Here is a 24,356-nt window from a genome sequence, read left to right as displayed (position 1 = left end):
TACATTCTTTGATCGAAGTTTTCAGATCGGCACTTCGGGAGCCTGTTCGCGACTCGGTTGATTCAGATCGGCACTTCGGAGCCTGTTCGCGACTCGGTTGATTCAGATCGGCACTTCGGAGTTTGTTCGCGACTCCGTTGATTCAGATCGGACTTCGGACCCTGTTCGCGACTCGGTTGATTCAGATCGGCACTTCGGAGCCTGTTCCGCGACTCGTTGATTCAGATCGGCACTTCGGAGCCTGTTCGCGACTCGGTGATTCAGATCGGCACTTCGGAGCTTGTTCGCGAACTCGGTTGATTCAGATCGGCACTTCGGAGCCTGTTCGCGTGACTCGGTTGATTCAGATCGGCACTTCGAAAGCATGTCTGAGATTTTTTAAATTTAAATGTGTTGCTATTTAGGGTTTATTTTTCACCAGTGACAATCAAATTTTTATTAACGAATATTAATTTATATTTAAGTGCCTCTTCCTTAAAAAAAAATAAATTTTGACTCTTAAACATCCATAGGAAAAACAGTAAACGCAAAACTGATATGCATTCCTTTTATTTATATATTTGTTTTGTACAGTTAGTCAAAAGTCATTGCCTAAATGCATCAAATATATATATAATATATATATATATATATATATATATATACATATATAATATATATATATATATATATATATATATATATATATTATAAATCAATATTTAAATAAGACACATTCAAAACACCTGTAGAGTATTGCGATGTACAAACCATACAGTTGCAAACTTATAAAAACTTGTCAGTCAAAGTGAAACACTGGGATAAAAAGTGAAAGTGTTACGTGCAAATGTTTGCAGATTTATTAACAATTTTTGAATATGTCCGAAAACTAAAAACAAAACAAAATTCCACCTCTGCTTCTGGCTGTCTTCAATTTGATTGTTATGCAGCAAAACGCCACATATATAAATAAATTGTAAATACTAAATTAAAGACACACATAGCAGAACAATAAAGTTTACTCTATTCTTCCTCCAGTTCAACAGCCACTTACTTTCATTTCAGGAGAAACTGGGGAATTCAAGTGCTGTAGGCTACGCTAAATCCGACTGACAGACTCTGAACTGCAGTTCTCATCTCGTTATAGATCAAGATAATTTATAAAGGTTTTTAAACGAATAATCGGTATATCAGATAGTTGACATGGTAAAACAAGTTTGTTTAATAAAAAATGAAAAAAATAAAATAAAACGAATACCGATACATCTGTTAGTGGCTGCTGTGTGTCAAGCGACAATCATAAAAAAAAAACGCGACAATGATGACGCGTCGCCATGGAAACAAGGGGTGAGTTAAATTTGTATTAATATTTGTAATTTAGGCGTGAAAAGGGTTGATTTAAAAATATATATATTTTCAAAGTAAACAACAATAGCCCAAGTTTAGTAAACATTTTTTGAGACTATGAAAATAATTCTGCATCTATTTTTAGGTGTGCAAGCTGCCACTTTGGGTGGCACAGGCACACCGTGGCACACCTTTGGTTATGCCATTGCTCCCTATAATATATCACGTGCTCCGACACGCAGAAGCTGTAGGTGTGTTCGACATCGGCTGCGGCTGGATGCAACCGATCGGCGAGAGTAGCCGCGTGCAGGTGGGGAGGAGCTGAAAACGGAGATATAAAGCCGGACACGTTGTGGCTCCCGTAGTTTGCTGCAATTACGTCAGTCATGGCAGATCACGTGGCGTTTGCTTACTTGATCGCAGATGAGCTGGAAGCAATAGAAAATCCATTATTTTTGCAATACATTGAGCACGATGAGCAACAAAGGTGAGTAAAGGTTAAATGTAAAAAGTTTATTTTTAAACAAATTATAGACACATTAGCAATTTAACTTTAAAGTTACTAGACCTATACATAGAATCGGAAAATTTTATGTTGAATAAAAACACTGTATCGAAAGTCTAAAGTATTTGCAATGATGTAATGGGTGTTTTTTGTAATCAATAGCTCTTGTTGCTTGCCTTTTAACAATAGTTGTTATTATTTTGGTTTAATTAGAGAGAATGAGTTTTTACTCAAATTTTAACACTTCTGTGTATACTAATTATTTAATTAAAATCCCTATTCAACATAAAACCCTGATAATAAATGTTTGACTAATGTTACATGTGTGTTCAGGTAGGCTACATACTGTAGCCTATATAGTGAGTACAATTCCTCTTGTTCTTATATAGAATGGTTCCAAAAATAGCCAATTTTGTGGAGGATGTTGTCCCTCTCTACAGTCTCTCAGAATTTAGAAGTCATTTCAGGCTTTCCAGAGAACAAGTGGAGGTTTGTACTGGACTGGTTAATATAAAATTCATTGAACTATTACAAGTGTTAGCATGTTGTCTTGATTACCTATTTTTCTACCTTTGCAGGATGTCATCACTACCCTTGGTCCTGTGTATATGAATTTACAACAGACCAAACTGCCACTCACGAACAGTGTTCTTGCCTGCCTTTGGACATTGGTGAATCAGGAGTCATATCGTGGGGTGGCAGATAGATTTAACATGTCAAAATCCACTCTTGCCAAGCATCTCCATGAGTTTTGTTACAATATTAACACATACATGGCCCACCACATATCCTGGCCCAGAGGTCAAAGGCTGGAGATGTCAAAGTTAGGCTTTGACACAGCAGGTTTCCCCAACACTGTATGTGCGGTAGATGGGTGTCACATTCCTATAATGAGACCCCACTGTGATAATCCCCTAGCATACATGAATAGGAAACAGTTTTATTCTGTAAATTTAACTGGGTTTTGTGACAGTCAGCGGCGCTTCTGTCACATTAGTGTGGGTCACCCTGGGAGTTGGCATGATGCCAGAGCATTTCGCTTCACAGAAGTTTGTCGTGTTCTTGAAGAAGATCCTCATTCACTTGTTCCACAGGGAATGCACATAATTGGGGATTCTGCCTACCCTTTGTTGCCTCAAACTTATGAGGCCTTATAGAGACAATGGCCATTTGTCTGCTAGGCAAAGATATTTTAACAGAAAGCTCAATGCAGCTCGCGTGGTCATTGAGCATGCGTTTTGGCATTCTAAAATCTAAGTTTAGGAGGCTCCATTACCTGCAAATGAGAAGCATTTCTAATATCAGCTCAGCAGTCTCAGCCTGCTGCATTTTGCATAATCTTTGTTTAGAGCCCAGTGATCAAGTTGTTGTGGTAGGTGATGGTGTTGATGATGAACCATACCCCCAGCAACCCCACAACACTAATGCATGTCATTATAGAGACCAGATTTGTGGCCAGATCTAACTTGTGTGTATACTTAACATACAAAACAAAAGATGAAAAGTAAAGATTTGAATGTTCAGAAATAGTCAACAAATGAGAAAACAAACAGATTGTTGAAATAAAGAAATTTGTTTTATTGAACAAAATTAGTTTGTCATTAGAAATGTTTTTTTTTTTGGGGGGGGGGGGGGGGGGGGCAAGGGACATTTTGGGGAAAGGTGTAAATCAAAAGAGTTAACATCTATAGATTATAATTTTATTGGGGTTCATGTGGGTTCTGTAATAGATGCATAATTTGCGCTTGTCTTTTCCCCATTTTTTTTAGCTCCTCCACAATAGTTCCCAAGCTGGTCACCATCTTTTTTTCAAAGGACCTTCTCCGCCTCTCCTTAAGTCGCCGCCATCTCTCCAGATCTGGCCTTACCAGGGACTCAAGCACAGCGGTCCTTCTCTCTGCATGCTCTTCATAAGAGTCCAGGAATCGTAAGGGTTGTGGTCGTCTTTGCCGCCTTGTGATGTTTGCATTTTGTATGGTTGCAGTTCCTGGCTGTTCATCCATACTAGCACCTACCAGCTGGTCTTGAAGAGAAGACGTTGTGGGCCTGCTTGTGGAAGAGGTCTCTTCCAAACCCAGAGGTGTGGAGTGAATGGTGCCAGGTGGTGCAGTACCGATCCCCGATGACCCAAATAACTCATCCATTAGCTGGTGGGGGTGGATGTAAAATGACCAATGTTTCAGTCATGTAACACAGGACAATGTTATTTCAGAAACAAAGTAAATCAGTCTTCAACTTACTGTATAGTACTCCCAGGTGATCTTCCCTTCCCCAGTGGCACGACGCCGGTCTTTCACTCTCTTATAAGTAGTTAACATGTTTGCTAGTTTTTTTCGAATTTTCTCACTTGACAAGTTGTAGCCCTTTAGTGAAAATAAGTTTTGTATTTTTTTATAGAATGCCATTTTGTTCCGAAAATAAAGGTGCTGATGAGTTTTTGTAAGGTCCAGTAGAAATAGTGTCATTGTATGTGTTATTTCTGTAAAATGGAGGGGATAAGGAGAGAAATAGATCAACAAAGAAAATTATGTAATTTAACAACAGTATTGCCATTTATCTTCCTTACAGTATTTGATGCAATACCTTGAGACTCGTGCCTGTCTGACTGGAAGGAAGGGGATGAAGGTTGAATGGATGCTGAAGGGTTTCCACACGCTGCACCAGATTGCAGAGTGGAAGGTGGTGGGTCCTTGACAGTGGAGGTAAGTAGTAAAGGGGGCTTAGTGGTAGTAATGGGGCACTGGCTGGTGGATGGTGGAGGTGGTACAGGGGGCTTAGTGGTAGAAATGGGGCACTGGCTGGTGGATGGTGGAGGTGGTACAGGGGGCCTAGTGGTAGTAATGGGGCACTGGCTGGTGGATGGTGGAGGTGGTACAGGGGGCTTAGTGGTAGAAATGGGGCACTGGCTGGTGGATGGTGGAGGTGGTACAGGGGGCTTAGTGGTAGAAATGGGGCACTGGCTGGTGGATGGTGGAGGTGGTACAGGGGGCCTAGTGGTAGTAATGGGGCACTGGCTGGTGGATGGTGGTTTCACAAAACTGAGGTTTAGGGGTGTCAGCGACCTAGTGGAGGTAGTGGGACATGGAATAGGAGGTTGGAAAAGCTTTGCAGCACAAGCTGGGCCACTGAGGAGAGCTGTTTGGAGAGAAGATTGTAGATGTGGTCAGTTTCACTCAAGACTTATTTCCTGTATATTCTGGTTCATTAAGTAAATGTGTACCTTTTGTTTCAACAGCTGATACTTTCTCCATGACAGAGGAAAGGAACATTTGATCTGGGGGAATAAGTGATAAATAAAAAACTTGCACAAATCATTGGTGACTTGTAATTATTTCACAGTCATGTGGTTTACTTACCATTTTGCATCCTTTCAGCGATGTCCTTGGAAACCGTTAGCATGACAACATTGCCTTTGCTGTCTAACACATTAATGGTTACATTGTCCATTTTGTTGTGTGTTACACAGGGTAATGCAGGTTCTTTATATATCCTAAGGAATCATGGGACCATAGCCAACACCTGTTCCATTCATTATTACTTATAGTTAGCAACAATTGCAATTACCCTTTTAAGTCCACTTTCAGTTTTGGCTCAACATTTGTATCAGTGATTTCCATTGTTTTCATGATTAAGTGATTAAGTAACTCTATGTATTAATGGTATTAACACGCGTTTAAGATGTGTGTATAAGTGGTGTTTTGGAAGGGTGTCTTCAATATAACATATTGGATATATACTTTAGCAGTATGACATGGGTGTTTCTGCTAATACAAAATGATAAAAGTAACCTTTAAAAAAAAAGTGTTTTTTTAAGAAGGTTTCAGCAACAAGATTTTCAGTACCCTCCAGCTGAGCTCTTTTTAACATTTTAAACATAACACCACTGATTTTCATATACAGAAAAGCACAATTGTGTTGGATTTACATTGTGATTTAGACCAACTATTTGAAAGTGAACAGAATGTTGTCAAGTTGTTAAGTTGAAGTTACAGCAAGTTGTTAGCAGTTTGCTAACCACATGCAGGTGAAGTATAAACACAGCAAAATAAACTAAAGAATATGAAGAAACCAAACAAATGGAGGAACATAATGTATTATTTGTATAGGAGCATACATTTATGACCACATTAGATTGTATGCTTTTAAGATTAACATTTTAGTTCTTAAAAATGCTCATTTGAATAGGTTATGCTGCTGAATACTGTAAAAGGTCTGTATAAAAAAGAAAGTCATGCAAAATAAACATACACAAACTTTATATTAACAATAAAGTAAATACAGTAAAACAATATTTAATAAATATGATTTATAAGATGAAGACGACATAAAAACGTATTGAACTGTTTTAAAAGTCCATATGAGAATTTCTGAAACTGAAGCCGAATCGCAATAAACTTGAAACGCACGTCATCTGTGTCATCAGTGAATCCAGCCAATCGTGGATCAGTTGTGTCGTCATCAGAATCTGTGCAGCCGCTCTTCAGAAGCTGCGCTGGCTGAGTTCTCCGGCTACTCTCGAATCGCTCTCGTGGTACTTTGACGGCACACGTCACAGTCACGTGGCGTCAGCGCTGTATCAAGTCGGACAAAATTTCTAACCGGCATGCACTGCTTCAAGTCAGCCGACGATCGGTTTGCGCAAAACTGCATGAAGTCGAACAAGCCTTGTGTCTGATTCATCATGAACGAACTGAGTCTTTTCAAAATAAACTTTAATCGGATCGCGAATCGCACCAAACGATTCGTTTACGAATTAGAATGATCCGATTGCAGCTGTTCTGGAGTCGACCACTCACTGATTCAAATGAATCGTTTAGTGCGAATCTCCAGAAGTAAGAACCGGCAGATCTTGTGAGCGCGCGTGCGTCTGGTGTTGCTAAAACTCAGTTATTAATGTCGAAATTTAGGATTAATTATTGTAACTGAAAATCATATTTATGTCAAAATTGTCAGTTGTTTGGGAACTAAATCCGCTATTAAGAGTGATCTGTTTAAGCCCACTGAAATGCTCCAGTGCAAACGATGCAGACACATCAATCAGCGTCTCTGTGTTTTAGGTTAAAAAATAAAATAAAATAACCTTAAACTAACACAGATTAAATAAAATAACTCATGTAGTCCAAATTCCCCGCTGCCGTAATATTAACAGTTTTATTAAAATGCCATGACGTCTGTTTTTAAATTGTTTATCAACAGTAACGTTATATTGTTTGGATTAACTAGTCGAGTAACATTAGACAGACATGAATTTTTATTCATAACCGTACTGAAAATAAGTAAATATCGTAGCTGATGCTAAATGTCTAGCTAACAAGCTTGCTGGTGTTAACCTGGGGTAATTTTTATAAATAATGTCCAAATATTTTTATTCAACCACCTATATATATATATATATATATATATATATATATATATATATATATATATATATATATATATATATATATATATATATACACATCTGGGGAGAAAAGAAAGGATGTGATGTTCAGAACAGGCCTTATTATCATGTCATATATATAACGGTGATGTTCTGTAAAACCACAAACTTTAAAATACTTTTTTCTTACTGGTGAAAATCAGATGGTCATCTCTGTTTTCTCTCAGGTACATCACAGTGTAAGCTTCACAGTGAACATTACTCTCGTCAACGTAGTCCATATCAACAAGAAAAATATATCTTGACTCCATATAGTGGTTATTTTGGAAAAAATCCCAGGTATTTTGAGCAGTAGGATTATTTAAAAAAAAAGTGCTAATACAAAATTTAATTATAAAATTGCAAACATCTATCTTTCAGTACTTTTTTACTTAAGTACATAAAAAATTGAGTACTTTTGTACTTTCACTTGAGTAAAATTGAAAAAGGAGTACTTTTACTGGAGTAATATTTTATTATACGTATCTGTACTTTCACTCAAGTTTATTTATTTAATTTTAACTTTTTATTCATCAAAGAATCCTGAAAAAAGTATCACAGGTTCCAAAATAGTATTTAGCAGCAAAACTGTTGATAATTCTAATAATAAAAATTAAATTAAATTATACATCGAAGAATCTTGAAAAAAGTATCGCAGATTTCAAAATAATATTTGATAGCACAACTATTAATAGTTCTAATAATAAATCATCATATTTTCATGATTTCTAAAGATCATGTGACACTGAAGACTGGAGGAATGATGCTGAAAATACAGCTGCACATCACAGAAATAGATTATATTTTAAAGGATATTAATATAGAAAACATTATTTTATATATTTTATTTTGATAATTTAGAATTATTACTGAAATACAACCTTTTTTTGTTCAAACAGTTCATTGAACAATAATAAATGAAGTACCTGAATCTGACATTGAAGTAAATGTATAATAATTAGCAAAGATGATTAATTTAGCGCTGTAAACGAGCGTGTGAGGGGCGGAGACGCGCCGCGGAGCGTCAGACGCGAGTGAGGACCAAACACAGCAGAACGGTAGGAAACTTCACTCCTCTTATTATTTCTCTTTTACTATAGCGATTTATTTTTTAGATACATGATCTGAGTCTTTCATAGAGTTGTAGAGTTAATAGAGTTATTAGAGAAATAGTTATTTTTTTACATTCTTTGATCGAAGTTTTCAGATCGGCACTTCGGAGCCTGTTCGCGACTCGGTTGATTCAGATCGGCACTTCGGAGCCTGTTCGCGACTCGGTTGATTCAGATCGGCACTTCGGAGTTTGTTCGCGACTCCGTTGATTCAGATCGGCACTTCGGACCCTGTTCGCGACTCGGTTGATTCAGATCGGCACTTCGGAGCCTGTTCGCGACTCGGTTGATTCAGATCGGCACTTCGGAGCCTGTTCGCGACTCGGTTGATTCAGATCGGCACTTCGGAGCTTGTTCGCAACTCGGTTGATTCAGATCGGCACTTCGGAGCCTGTTCGCGACTCGGTTGATTCAGATCGGCACTTCGAAGCATGTCTGAGATTTTTTAAATTTTAAATGTGTTGCTATTTAGGGTTTATTTTTCACCAGTGACAATCAAATTTTTATTAACGAATATTAATTTTATATTTAAGTGCCTCTTCCTTAAAAAAAAATAATTTTGACTCTTTAAACATCCATAGGAAAAACAGTAAACGCAAAACTGATATGCATTCCTTTTATTTATATATTTGTTTGTACAGTTAGTCAAAAGTCATTGCCTAAATGCATCAAATATATATATATATATATATATATATATATATATATATATATATATATATATATATACATATATATATATATATTATAAATCAATATTTAAATAAGACACATTCAAAACACCTGTAGAGTATTGCGATGTACAAACCATACAGTGCAAACTATAAAAACTTGTCAGTCAAAGTGAAACACTGGGATAAAAAGTGAAAGTGTTACGTGCAAATGTTTGCAGATTTATTAACAATTTTGAATATGTCCGAAAACTAAAAACAAAACAAAATTCCACCTCTGCCTCTGGCTGTCTTCAATTTGATTGTTATGCAGCAAAACGCCACATATATAAATAAATTGTAAATACTAAATTAAAGACACACATAGCAGAACAATAAAGTTTACTCTATTCTTCCTCCAGTTCAACAGCCACTTACTTTCATTTCAGGAGAAACTGGGGAATTCAAGTGCTGTAGGCTACGCTAAATCCGACTGACAGGACTCTGAACTGCAGTTCTCATCTCGTTATAGATCAAGATAATTTATAAAGGTTTTTAAACGAATAATCGGTATATCAGATAGTTGACATGGTAAACAAGTTTGTTTAATAAAAAATGAAAAAAATAAAATAAAACGAATACCGATACATCTGTTAGTGGCTGCTGTGTGTCAAGCGACAATCATAAAAAAAAAACGCGACAATGATGACGCGTCGCCATGGAAACAAGGGGTGAGTTAAATTTGTATTAATATTTGTAATTTAGGCGTGAAAAGGGTTGATTTAAAAATATATATATTTTCAAAGTAAACAACAATAGCCCAAGTTTAGTAAACATTTTTTGAGACTATGAAAATAATTCTGCATCTATTTTTAGGTGTGCAAGCTGCCACTTTGGGTGGCACAGGCACACCGTGGCACACCTTTGGTTATGCCACTGCTCCCTATAATATATCACGTGCTCCGACACGCAGAAGCTGTGTCTGATTCATCATGAATGAACTGAGTCTTTTCAAAATAAACTTTAATCGGATCGCAAATCGCACCAAACGATTCGTTTACGAATTAGAATGATCCGATTGCAGCTGTTCTGGAGTCGACCACTCACTGATTGAAATGAACCGTTTAGTGCGAGTCTCCAGAAGTAAGAACCGGCAGATCTTGTGAGCGCGCGTGCGTCTGGTGTTGCTAAAACTCAGTTATTAATGTCGAAATTTAGGATTAATTATTGTAACTGAAAATCATATTTAGGTCAAAATTGTCAGTTGTTTGCGAACTAAATCCGCTATTAAGAGTGATCTGTTTAAGCCCACTGAAATGCTCCAGTGCAAACGATGCAGACACATCAATCAGCGTCTCTGTGTTTTAGGTTAAAAAATAAAATAAAATAACCTTAAACTAACACAGATTAAATAAAATAACTCATGTAGTCCAAATTCCCCGCTGCCGTAATATTAACAGTTTTATTAAAATGCCATGACGTCTGTTTTTAAATTGTTTATCAACAGTAACGTTATATTGTTTGGATTAACTAGTCGAGTAACATTAGACAACCATGAATTTTTATTCATAACCGTACTGAAAATAAGTAAATATCGTAGCTGATGCTAAATGTCTAGCTAACAAGCTTGCTGGTGTTAACTTGGGGTAATTTTTATAAATAATGTCCAAATATTTTTATTCAACCACCTATATATATATATATATATATATATATATAGATACATCTGGGGAGAAAGGAAAGGATGTGATGTTCAGAACAGGCCTTATTATCATGTCATATATATAACGGTGATGTTCTGTAAAACCACAAACTTTAAAATACTTTTTTCTTACTGGTGAAAATCAGATGGTCATCTCTGTTTTCTCTCAGGTACATCACAGTGTAAGCTTCACAGTGAACATTACTCTCGTCAACGTAGTCCATATCAACAAGAAAAATATATCTTGACTCCATATAGTGGTTATTTTGGAAAAAATACCAGGTATTTTGAGCAGTAGGATTATTTAAAAAAAAAAGTGCTAATACAAAATTAAATTATAAAATTGCAAACATCTATCTTTCAGTACTTTTTTACTTAAGTACATAAAAAATTGAGTACTTTTGTACTTTCACTTGAGTAAAATTGAAAAAGGAGTACTTTTACTTTTACTGGAGTAATATTTTATTATACGTATCTGTACTTTTACTCAAGTTTATTTATTTAATTTTAACTTTTTATTCATCAAAGAATCCTGAAAAAAGTACACTCAAAAAAATGACTCTTTAAACTTACTTAAGTCAATTATGGACAGTGGTTCCACACAACCAAATTGTGTTTTGATAACATTAATGGAATTTTTTGAATCTATGCAAACTCCTTGTGTTGTGACAACACAACTGAATGAGGTAGAATCTATGTGAAATAGTAATGTTCAACCAACTCAATTTATTGACTTTGCTTCAACTTAAACTGGTTAAGTTAACTCAACATGTTTTGGTTTATTACAATCTAGCCAAATTTGTTTCACTCTATCAACATAAGGAGGTTTGTTTCAAATTACTCATTTCAATTATGGACAGTGGTTCCACACAATTAGTTCTAGTTACTTTAACACAATATTTTCTTTTTGAAGTTACTCCCTTCAACAAAGCATTTTTTGTATGTTTTGTCTTGTAATGAGACAAAAGACAAGATGTCACAAATGATCAAAGTGTATTTGTTAAACAAGCAATAAATAATTACACACAGTAAAATACAGTTTAAACCACATTACAAAATTACACAAAATAGCAAATACAATTCTAATTGGCATTCATGGGTAACCAATCAAACCTTATTCCAGGAACAGAAACTGGCTCCAGAAATAACTTCTTCAGTATTCCAAATGTGTACCTGAATTCAGGAGGGTTGCTCAAGTTCAGTCCATAAATCAGTCCCAGCAACATGGTTTTACAGACTGTAAACTGCTATAGGTCCTGAAGAACTGTATCCTTTAAAACTCCAACTTCTGCTGGACTGTCTTCAATGATGCAGCTTCAAATAGATTCCCAGGAGTCTTCTGGATCACCTCCTGACTGCTGGCAACGTCTGTATCCTAGAAGTATTTAAAAGCATGGAGAACTCAAATTATTGTGTATTAACTTTAACAAATAATTTATTAACCTTGAACTCACCATATACTCCATACTGCTAGGGTCTTCATTTGGATACTTCAATTTCATTAGTCTGAAGATGAAAACAACAAAATTTAGCCTTTGTTTTTTTTTTCTAAAATTACATGAAAAAAAGTCAGTCATTCATCTTCTTATGGGAAATCCAGGCAAGCAGTCAAGATGGGATTCTAACAAACATTACAGTGGAAAATGTTACACATCTGGACCCTGTATGGTTAACAACAGAACTGGAATGTTCCCAGACCCAGAAACATAGTAAGGACATCAGTAAAACAGTCCATGTGACACCAGTGGTTCAACCATAATTTTACAAAGTAAACAAAAATACTTTTTTGTGCAAACAAAATTAAAACAGCGACTTTATTCAACAATTCTTCTCCAAATCGCATCTTCCACCATTATCAACAGCACGTAAATAATTCATGCACATGGTGCTGCTGACCTACAACACGCCTGCACTGAGCCTTGATTACACGCAGAGGAAAGCAATGTTCATGCCTCTTGTTACTGTCCATAATGGCAGAATATGTGATTTGGAGAAGAATTGTTGATTAAAGTCGCTATTTTTGTTTTCTTTGCACAAAATGTATTCTTGTACCTTTGTAAAAGTGTGGTTGAAGCATTGATGCCACATGGACTGTTTTACTGATGTCCTTACTATGACTCTGGGAACATTTCAGTTGCATTGCAGCCTTTATGGAGGTTCAGAAATCTCTCGCATTTTCATAAAAATATTAGGGATGCACCAATTGACCGGCCATAAATTGGAAACCAGACGGTTTTTGCTTTAAATACGCAATTGGTAATCGGCCGGTCTTTGGAATTTTTTTCAGCCGATTTTTCCGGAAGTGCGCCCGCGTGCTCCGACTACATTACTTCTGTGTGAAAGCAAACACATCCCGGGATTGATTCCAGCATTGAACTCGGGTCGGGACGTAGTAACATTACTGGGTTCAATCCCGGGACAAGCGCTGTGTGAACAAAAGCCAGATCTAATGCCGTGTCGTAGTGATGACATTATCGTGTGACTCTTTTACTGGCTGTTTTGAAGGAAGATCAATGTTCACTGAAAAAAAAAAAAAGTGCAAACTGTATGAAGCAGAGATCAGTTAGTTCCTCATTTTTCACGGTGACACCGAGATCGTTCGCCAGATTCAGTGAAAGTATTACATGCCTAATGTTTTCGACTCGTACATTACACGTCACGCCCTGATGTCACGTGTCGTTACGGGATCTGTATTTGCCGGAATCGCAGTGTGAAAGGTGCTTTATTGAGCTTTCCCTCAATTTTGGACTGTAGACTGTGGACTGTCCTTCCTTCTTGTTTGTTGCTTAAAGATAAAAAAAAAAAATCGTCCAGTTTGCTTGTAAAAGAAATCGGTATCGGCAATGAAAAATCATGATCGGGGCATCCTTAAAAAATATCATAATTTGTGCTCTGAAGATGAATGATGGTCTTACGGGTTTGAAACGACATGAGGGTGAATAATGACATGTTTATTTTTGGGTGATCTAACCATTTAAACACACCTGAACCAGCTAATCAAGGTTCTTGGGAATTTTAAAACAAAAAAGTCCTACCTGAAGTTCCAGGCAGGTGTGTTAGAGCTGAACCCCACAGAACACTGGCTTTCCTAGAGCAGGTCTGGACACCCCTGCCTTGCATCAAAATAAATCTATCAGTTTATAGATATACCACATATTTTGTATTTATTGTATTAATAAACCTTATCTTATCTGTCTTTTTTTGTCAATTTCCAGTAACCAGTGAGAGAATAATGTTTTAATACAAGGTTGTGTTGGGTGCAGTTGTTCTTACCTGTGTAGTGGGCACCAAGAGGGTTTCAGTATTTGTCCAAGGTCTCTTCTTCAGTATGAAAACATCTTCGTAAATTTTGCAGTCCGAATCAAGTTTGGCAAAGATTGTTGATTCTAATGGGCCTATGGTAATTCTGGATGTCTCAAATTCTGCACAAACCTGTACACATGAAGTGCAATGTGTTACAAAAAAAAAAAAAAAAAAAAAAATTGAACAGCAAAAACCAATTCAATGATCAAAATATTAAGTGATTTATTTGTGTGAGTGATGAATAGTGTCATGTTTACCATTCCTAAAGGAGGACCTGATTACATATCTGGAGCATATGTATAATGTGAACAGCTCAGAGTAGTGTCCGGTTTAAAGTCATTGTATGACCACACCGCCATGTTCATACACAAAGCTTCAAATACTCCCACTGTGCTGAGCCAGGGCTCTCAAAACTCGGTCAACATCTCATGGTTGGACATTTATTGATTATTTATCTTTTTAAATTAGTTAAAATATACATATTATAACAAATAAAGATAATTACTTCCACTTTTTAAAGTCATTATGTATTACTAATACAATTAATTTATACAAATATATTTGGCACACAAAATGAGATAAGAGAGAAACTCCTATTCGCCATTTGATTAGTTATATGAGGAAGTAGCTGAATGACAAATCATTCTGTCTCTTAACATCTCTTATTGTAAGCCATATGTATAATATAAAGTAAAGGTAAGTGATAGGACGTTTTATTTTTGGATAAACATTTTATTAATAAATACAATCTCTCTTAAAATACCTTATTGGGTTATGATAATCAAAACAGTTTGGTTTGATCTAGCGCAGAACTAAGACTTTAATGAAATATTTCCCCCACTTATAAAATGATTTTATTATTAGCTAGCTCCATACCGGAGAGCTGCTTTATAAAAGGAAATCAAGTTATAATTCTAGCGACACTTACTCTGTATTTTCATGTTTAATATTGAAAAGCTATCGATTGCATAAAGGACTGTTATATAAATAAACGTGACTGGACTTTTCTTTACTGGAGTGCCTGGAGAACCTCAGAGTTCGTGCAAACATCCATATCTCTGTGTTCTTAAGAGCTGCTTTTACATCGCGGTCCGTTTTTTGTTGTGTTTATGCAGTTATTGAGAGGAAGGCGTGCAGTATATATTTACATATTCATCCAAGGTTCGGATCGGGTCGGTTTGCCTCAAACTGAAGTGCTATCTTCTTCTTTTTAATTGAATCAGGAGAGTGTATTACAATCTTGAGCTACAGCGCCACACTGGTCAAACTGCATTAATGCAGGCTTTCAAATCAGGCAGATACGAGATCAAACCACTAACGTTACTCAAAAACATTTGCTGAAAATTTTATTTTTATCGTCGACGTTGTCGATAATGTCGAGTAATTGTTTCAGCCCTAGTGTATATATATATATACTAAAGTAAATACATTACAGAGAGTCGTGCGCTTTCACATCTCCCAACGCTTCAAAATCATCTATTAACGGTGCAATAAACCGATTACACAATACTAGACTGCAAAACAAAAGCACCTCAAAACAGAAACTCTAAGAGAAATTAAAGACTTTGACTTAACACAATAAAAACTTTAGATTTTCTTACCTGACTGATACCTCTTGCTCCCCTCCACACCGTCATCAAATGCGTTGGAAATCGTCACTTCCGGTTTTTTTTGAATCACGAAATTAAACCCTTTACGTTACTTTAACGATTGATAATTAAGTAAAATTTAAAATTAAACATTTTAAGTTGATTAAACACAATACAATTGTGTTTTGTCGGAAAACTAAATATATTTGTGTTGTTTTAACAAAACATATATGTGTAAAACGAACAGTGCCGGTGTCATGAGAAATCGAGTCCGCCCGAGAAATCGAGTCCGCTTAGGACCCCGAGTGATCCCATTGGCTCAACGAATAATTATTGGGTATTATTTTTTAGCGCCTGATTACAATTCCTGCTAAATAGCGTTTTTATTTTTGTCGTTTGAACTTTGCTATAATGACCATTTATGTACTTTAAATTACATGTTTCATAGGCTAGTATATAGCCGACGCGCTTTAGGTTGTGAAATCAAACATTTCTCGTTTTTTTTTTTTTTTTTTTTTTTTTTGTTACTCGCGTATCAGCATAGCATACAGCTACTCGATGTGTGTGTGTGTAAATTTATATTGTTAATCTTAATGATATAATATCGCAATTGCTTGTGCAGAACCGTGTTATTGTTGTATTATATACAGATATATTATTATTTTATGTAAAATGAATGTTATATTAATTTTACATGAAGTATGTCAGTATGCCTATTATATTTATACCATTAAGTATAGTAAGTGAATAATGGTTGTTTGTGCACTGAAAGTAACTAAAAATACAGCTAGATAGTTTATATAGATAGCAATAATTGCTATATAATTATAATTTGCAATTATAATATAATGATTCTACTGTTTTTTTTTTTACATATAAATGTTCAAGCAATATGCACACTATCTATGTAAGACATTTATACATTTTTCAAAATGAATAACATTTTCAAAGAATCTTTACAGAAAGACATACTGTTGTGTCTATGTGGTCAAAAACACCCTCACTGTTTTAATAGTTGGTGTTAAATGCATTAGTCGTCATACATACAGCAAGCAAGCCAAAGGCAACGGTGGTTAATTAAGAAAAAACTGTAAGATGTCGATACTGGAGTAAAAAAAAACCTTTGGAGAAACCAGACTAACCAAAAACACTGGGGACCAGTTCTCCTCTGTATATTCAGTCTGAACATTTGGTACAATATCATTGGTAGTTAACAGTGTTACTGCATTGATTCAGCTGTAAGGTTAGAGGTTAAATGTGCCATGTACAGGCAGCAACATTGTTTTCTCTGTGGCCCAGGTGAGGCAAGCAGTGGCAGTGAAGAGTGCTAAGGTGCAGTCATCCATTCATAAATTCTTGCTGTTTTGCTGAAACTGGAAACAGTTCATCCTATGTGAAGTCCATTGTGGAAGATTGGGGAATCCTCAGTCTCAACGTAACTCGAGAGCGTCTGGGACAGAGCTTCTGTGGTAAAGAAAAATATAAAAATTGTTTAGGAACTGTAATATAATTTTAAAAAAAATGTCCTCTCTGCCTTTGTAATATACAGTATGCTGGAAGACTTTCTTGACATCATACAGAACGGGTTCAGAATACAACAGAAGCAGGAAACATCAAAAATCACTGTTAACCGTAGAGCATCGGTTTACAATTCTTGCAAAAATCAAGTTATGATTTATGTGTATGTTGTTATAAAAACAATCAAACAGACATAAATGTAATCTGTTAAACTCAGTCTATTTTGCATTCAAAGATTGCTTTAAATAAAGAGACAGGTGATTTATTTGAGCAGAGCTTGTTTTCTGCCTCCACTATTTGGAAAGTCTAATACGAAAATACTTATATATATATACTATTTTATATTAAACAAAAAAACTGCTGCAATGAAAATCTCCTTTTGATTTATTGTGCCTTAATTTACTATTAATTTCATTCATAATTATTCACTTACTGAACGCTATTATAAAAGTATATACGTTTGTTTATGTTAAATAAAAGATAAACATGAGAAAAGAGTCGTATCTTCCCTTAAAATGCATCTTGAACAATCGGGTCCCACCTAGCGAGGACCCCTAAGATGGCGGCCATCGCGATGCCTGTGCGCAAGTCGGAACGGAGGCACTTGTCACGAAGGACACAAGACAGGTAGTAATTCACACTAAAAATCTTCGTGTGATTTGTGCACAAGTATGACAGAACTAGAGGTGTGCTTAAACCCGTCCTGCACACGCATGTATTTGGGTGTGGAGGGGAGGGGCGATTAATGATTTGAGCTGATTTTCTTATTAACTACCAATATTATCCACTGTCCTTGTACAGTAATATGACACTGACAATAAACACAAAAATAATAGTAGTAACGTTAGTACTGATAATAATAATGAATCATCTTACGGGTCCTCGCTAGGTGGGACCCGATTGTTCAAGCCTTTTTCTCGCGATCTTTGACGATGAGGTCTGTATTCATTGTTCAGGCGTTTTATCAACTCCATCTGCTATTTTTTCCACATATGAGCGTATTTTGCTGGTAGTTAATACGATCTCAAATCTGACAAAGATTTTTAGTGTACATTAGTAACTGTCTCGTGTCCTTCGTTCGGGACAAGTGCCTCCGTTGCATCCTGCGCACAGGCATCGCGACGGCCGCCATCTTAGGGGTCCTCGCTAGGTGGGACCCGATTGTTCAAGATGCATTTCTATGATTTTAAGTGAAGATACGACTCTTTTCTCATGTTTATCTTTTATTTAACATAAACAAACACATATACTTTCATAATAGCGTTCAGTAAGTGAATAATTATGAATGAAATTAATAGTAAATTAAGGCACAATAAATCAAAAGGAGATTTTCATTGCAGCAGTTTTTTTGTTTAATATAAAATAGTATATATATATATATATATATATATATATATATATATATATATATATATATATATATAAGTATTTTCGTATTAGACTTTCCAAATAGTGGAGGCAGAAAACAAGCTCTGCTCAAATAAATCACCTGTCTCTTTATTTAAAGCAATGTTTGAATGCAAAATAGACTAAGTTTAACAGATTACATTTATGTCTGTTTGATTGTTTTTATAACAACCTACACATAAATCATAACTTGATTTTTGCAAGAATTGTAAACCGATGCTCTACGGTTAACAGTGATTTTTGATGTTTCCTGCTTCTGTTGTATTCTGAACCCGTTCTGTATGATGTCAAGAAAGTCTTCCAGCATACTGTATATTACAAAGGCAGAGAGGAAATTCTTTTTAAAATTATATTACAGTTCCTAAACAATTTTTATATTTTTCTTTACCACAGAAGCTCTGTCCCAGATGCTCTCGAGTTACGTTGAGACTGAGGATTCCCCAATCTTCCACAATGGACTTCACATAGGATGAACTGTTTCCAGTTTCAGCAAAACAGCAAGAATTTATGAATGGATGACTGCACCTTAGCACTCTTCACTGCCACTGCTTGCCTCACCTGGGCCACAGAGAAAACAATGTTGCTGCCTGTACATGGCACATTTAACCTCTAACCTTACAGCTGAATCAATGCAGTAACACTGTTAACTACCAATGATATTGTACCAAATGTTCAGACTGAATATACAGAGGAGAACTGGTCCCCAGTGTTTTTGGTTAGTCTGGTTTCTCCAAAGGTTTTTTTTACTCCAGTATCGACATCTTACAGTTTTTTCTTAATTAACCACCGTTGCCTTTGGCTTGCTTGCTGTATGTATGACGACTAATGCATTTAACACCAACTATTAAAACAGTGAGGGTGTTTTTGACCACATAGACACAACAGTATGTCTTTCTGTAAAGATTCTTTGAAAATGTTATTCATTTTGAAAAATGTATAAATGTCTTACATAGATAGTGTGCATATTGCTTGAACATTTATATGTAAAAAAATTGTGTAGAATTATATTATAATTGCAAGTTATAATTAACAATTATAAACTAGCTGCATTTTTAGTTACTTTCAGTGCACAAACAGCCATTATTGCCTTACTATTACTGATTTGTAATAGTACAAGTAACTGTTGTACTATTATATGTACTGTGTTATATGAGTTAAAGTCAATTACAATTGTAATTTCGTCATCATAATGTGATAATTGCTGTATGATTTTCTTTGAAAACAATAGTTTCTTAAATAATATACAATCAGCAATTGCAATACATGAACTGCTTGTAAGCAAAACCATATATAACAACATAAGTATACTTATTACAATATTGAAAATAATGTAAAAAATTACATGAATTAGGTAGTAAGTCAAAATAAATAAAAATCAAAGTGTGTGTGTGTGTGTCTATATATATATATATATATATATATATATATATATATATATATATAGGTTCGTTTTATTAATAATTATCTTTAAACTATCCCACAATCTTCTGAATTTGTGGGCTAAACGTGTTTTAGTCATCACAACTGAATTATTATTATTATTATTATTTTAGAACTGGAAAATATATTCAAAAGCTGTGCTGAGGCGTTTTAGTAACCGAATATTAAAACTAATTACAATGCATCATTTATGAGATGCTGCTAGTTTTATGACATTTAAAAAAACATTTTGAACGATTACATTCTGTATTTTGCTTTTATTAAATTATTTTAGCTTGAAACAACAAGCTACCGCAGCTCCGATTAGCCATGCAACAAGTTATCGCGATAACAACTTTTGATCAGGCATTTAAAACAGCTACCGCCTTGGTCCTAAGCGGACTCGATTTCGCGGGGGGACTGGATTTCTCACCACACCGGAAAACCATTTTTTTGAGTGTATCACAGGTTCCAAAATAGTATTTAGCAGCAAAACTGTTGATAATTCTAATAATAAAAATTAAATTAAATTATACATCGAAGAATCTTGAAAAAAGTATCGAAGATTTCAAAATAATATTTGATAGCACAACTATTAATAGTTCTAATAATAAATCATCATATTTTCATGATTTCTTAAGATCATGTGACACTGAAGACTGGAGGAATGATGCTGAAAATACAGCTGCACATCACAGAAATAGATTATATTTTAAAGGATATTAATATAGAAAACATTATTTTATATATTTTATTTTGATAATTTAGAATTATTACTGAAATACAACCTTTTTTTGTTCAAACAGTTCATTGAACAATAATAAATGAAGTACCTGAATCTGACATTGAAGTAAATGTATAATAATTAGCAAAGATGATTAATTTAGCGCTGTAAACGAGCGTGTGAGGGGCGGAGACGCGCCGCGGAGCGTCAGACGCGAGTGAGGACCAAACACAGCAGAACGGTAGGAAACTTCACTCCTCTTATTATTTCTCTTTTACTATAGCGATTTATTTTTTAGATACATGATCTGAGTCTTTCATAGAGTTGTAGAGTTAATAGAGTTATTAGAGAAATAGTTATTTTTTTACATTCTTTGATCGAAGTTTTCAGATCGGCACTTCGGAGCCTGTTCGCGACTCGGTTGATTCAGATCGGCACTTCGGAGCCTGTTCGCGACTCGGTTGATTCAGATCGGCACTTCGGAGTTTGTTCGCGACTCCGTTGATTCAGATCGGCACTTCGGACCCTGTTCGCGACTCGGTTGATTCAGATCGGCACTTCGGAGCCTGTTCGCGACTCGGTTGATTCAGATCGGCACTTCGGAGCCTGTTCGCGACTCGGTTGATTCAGATCGGCACTTCGGAGCTTGTTCGCAACTCGGTTGATTCAGATCGGCACTTCGGAGCCTGTTCGCGACTCGGTTGATTCAGATCGGCACTTCGAAGCATGTCTGAGATTTTTTACATTTTAAATGTGTTGCTATTTAGGGTTTATTTTTCACCAGTGACAATCAAATTTTTATTAACGAGCATTAATTTTATATTTAAGTGCCTCTTCCTTAAAAAAAAAATAATTTTGACTCTTTAAACATCCATAGGAAAAACAGGAAACGCAAAACTGATATGCATTCCTTTTATTTATATATTTGTTTGTACAGTTAGTCAAAAGTCATTGCCTAAATGCATCAAATATATATATATATATATATATATATATATATATATATATATATATATATATATATATATATATATATATATATATATATATATATATATATATATTATAAATCAATATTTAAAAAGACACATTCAAAACACCTGTAGAGTATTGCGGTGTACAAACCATACAGTGCAAACTATAAAAACTTGTCAGTCAAAGTGAAACACTGGGATAAAAAGTGAAAGTGTTACGTGCAAATGTTTGCAGATTTATTAACAATTTTGAATATGTCCGAAAACTAAAAACAAAACAAAATTCCACCTCTGCTTCTGGCTGTCTTCAATTTGATTGTTATGCAGCAAAACGCCACATATATAAATAAATTGTAAATACTAAATTAAAGACACACATAGCAGAACAATAAAGTTTACTCTATTCTTCGTCCAGTTCAACAGCCACTTACTTTCATTTCAGGAGAAACTGGGGAATTCAAGTGCTGTAGGCTACGCTAAATCCGACTGACAGGACTCTGAACTGCAGTTCTCATCTCGTTATAGATCAAGATAATTTATAAAGGTTTTTAAACGAATAATCGGAATATCAGATAGTTGACATGGTAAACAAGTTTGTTTAATAAAAAATGAAAAAATAAAATAAAATAAAACGAATACCGATACATCTGTTAGTGGCTGCTGTGTGTCAAGGGACAATCATAAAAAAATAAAAAAAACGCGACAATGATGACGCGTCGCCATGGAAACAAGGGGTCAGTTAAATTTGTATTAATATTTGTAATTTAGGCGTGAAAAGGGTTGATTTAAAAATATATATATTTTAAAAGTAAACAACAATAGCCCATGTTTAGTAAACATTTTTTGAGACTATGAAAAATAATTCTGCATCTATTTTTAGGTGTGCCAGCTGCCACTTTGGGTGGCACAGGCACACCGTGGCACACCTTTGTTTATGCCACTGCTCCCTATAATATATCACGTGCTCCGACACGCAGAAGCTGTGTCTGATTCATCATGAACGAACTGAGTCTTTTCAAAATAAACTTTAATCGGATCGCGAATCGCACCAAACGATTCGTTTACGAATTAGAATGATCCGATTGCAGCTGTTCTGGAGTCGACCACTCACTGATTCAAATGAACCGTTTAGTGCGAGTCTCCAGAAGTAAGAACCGGCAGATCTTGTGAGCGCGCGTGCGTCTGGTGTTGCTAAAACTCAGTTATTAATGTCGAAATTTAGGATTAATTATTGTAACTGAAAATCACATTTAGGTCAAAATTGTCAGTTGTTTGGGAACTAAATCCGCTATTAAGAGTGATCTGTTTAAGCCCACTGAAATGCTCCAGTGCAAACGATGCAGACACATCAATCAGCGTCTCTGTGTTTTAGGTTAAAAAATAAAATAAAATAACCTTAAACTAACACAGATTAAATAAAATAACTCATGTAGTCCAAATTCCCCGCTGCCGTAATATTAACAGTTTTATTAAAATGCCATGACGTCTGTTTTTAAATTGTTTATCAACAGTAACGTTATATTGTTTGGATTATCTAGTCGAGTAACATTAGACAGACATGAATTTTTATTCATAACCGTACTGAAAATAAGTAAATATCGTAGCTGATGCTAAATGTCTAGCTAACAAGCTTGCTGGTGTTAACTTGGGGTAATTTTTATAAATAATGTCCAAATATTTTTATTCAACCACCTATATATATATATATATATATATATATATATATATACACACACATCTGGGGAGAAAAGAAAGGATGTGATGTTCAGAACAGGCCTTATTATCATGTCATATATATAACGGTGATGTTCTGTAAAACCACAAACTTTAAAATACTTTTTTCTTACTGGTGAAAATCAGATGGTCATCTCTGTTTTCTCTCAGGTACATCACAGTGTAAGCTTCACAGTGAACATTACTCTCGTCAACGTAGTCCATATCAACAAGAAAAATATATCTTGACTCCATATAGTGGTTATTTTGGAAAAAATCCCAGGTATTTTGAGCAGTAGGATTATTTAAAAAAAAAGTGCTAATACAAAATTAAATTATAAAATTGCAAACATCTATCTTTCAGTACTTTTTTACTGAAGTACATAAAAAATTGAGTACTTTTGTACTTTCACTTGAGTAAAATTGAAAAAGGAGTACTTTTACTTTTACTGGAGTAATATTTTATTATACGTATCTGTACTTTTACTCAAGTTTATTTATTTAATTTTAACTTTTTATTCATCAAAGAATCCTGAAAAAAGTATCACAGGTTCCAAAATAGTATTTAGCAGCAAAACTGTTGATAATTCTAATAATAAAAATTAAATTAAATTATACATCGAAGAATCTTGAAAAAAGTATCGCAGATTTCAAAATAATATTTGATAGCACAACTATTAATAGTTCTAATAATAAATCATCATATTTTCATGATTTCTAAAGATCATGTGACACTGAAGACTGGAGGAATGATGCTGAAAATACAGCTGCACATCACAGAAATAGATTATATTTTAAAGGATATTAATATAGAAAACATTATTTTATATATTTTATTTTGATAATTTAGAATTATTACTGAAATACAACCTTTTTTTGTTCAAACAGTTCATTGAACAATAATAAATGAAGTACCTGAATCTGACATTGAAGTAAATGTATAATAATTAGCAAAGATGATTAATTTAGCGCTGTAAACGAGCGTGTGAGGGGCG

The 24,356-nt window shown here is 34.9% G+C and overlaps 1 protein-coding gene and 2 long non-coding RNA genes across 3 annotated transcripts; 2 read left to right on the top strand and 1 right to left on the bottom strand.

The window, feature by feature from the left end:
• The first annotated feature begins 1,639 nt into the window (after positions 1 to 1,639).
• On the top strand, positions 1,640 to 2,988 carry LOC113046332 (protein ALP1-like). The gene is made up of 3 exons (XM_026207222.1): positions 1,640 to 1,813; positions 2,221 to 2,320; positions 2,410 to 2,988. The coding sequence occupies exons 1-3, from the start codon at positions 1,713 to 1,715 to the stop codon at positions 2,986 to 2,988; spliced, it is 780 nt and encodes a 259-aa protein (XP_026063007.1). The 5' UTR covers positions 1,640 to 1,712.
• Positions 2,989 to 11,690: 8,702 nt separating this feature from the next.
• Positions 11,691 to 15,861, bottom strand: LOC113045764 (uncharacterized). Its single transcript, XR_003276030.1, has 4 exons — positions 15,619 to 15,861; positions 13,988 to 14,146; positions 13,750 to 13,827; positions 11,691 to 12,220 (listed from the first exon to the last, which is right to left on the bottom strand). It is a non-coding gene; the product is annotated as an uncharacterized LOC113045764 (long non-coding RNA).
• LOC113045765 (uncharacterized) lies at positions 15,861 to 19,916 on the top strand. The gene is made up of 2 exons (XR_003276031.1): positions 15,861 to 17,751; positions 18,925 to 19,916. It is a non-coding gene; the product is annotated as an uncharacterized LOC113045765 (long non-coding RNA).
• The last annotated feature ends 4,440 nt before the right edge of the window (positions 19,917 to 24,356 follow it).

The sequence above is a fragment of the Carassius auratus genome, chromosome 27, assembly GCF_003368295.1.
Source record: "Carassius auratus strain Wakin chromosome 27, ASM336829v1, whole genome shotgun sequence".
Taxonomy (NCBI): Eukaryota; Metazoa; Chordata; class Actinopteri; order Cypriniformes; family Cyprinidae; genus Carassius; species Carassius auratus.
The sequence above is the reverse complement of the archived record's forward strand: the minus strand, read 5'-3'. Positions and strand labels throughout refer to the sequence as shown.

What these genes read in the sequence shown, in the direction of transcription:
- LOC113046332 (XM_026207222.1), top strand. Translation starts at nt 1,713, where the DNA reads ATGGCAGATCACGTGGCGTTTGCTTACTTGATCGCAGATGAGCTGGAA. An exon ending in GAGCACGATGAGCAACAAAG is followed by an intron (nt 1,814 to 2,220) that starts GTGAGTAAAGGT and finishes GTTCTTATATAG; the next exon opens with AATGGTTCCAAAAATAGCCA. An exon ending in TTTCCAGAGAACAAGTGGAG is followed by an intron (nt 2,321 to 2,409) that starts GTTTGTACTGGA and finishes CTACCTTTGCAG; the next exon opens with GATGTCATCACTACCCTTGG.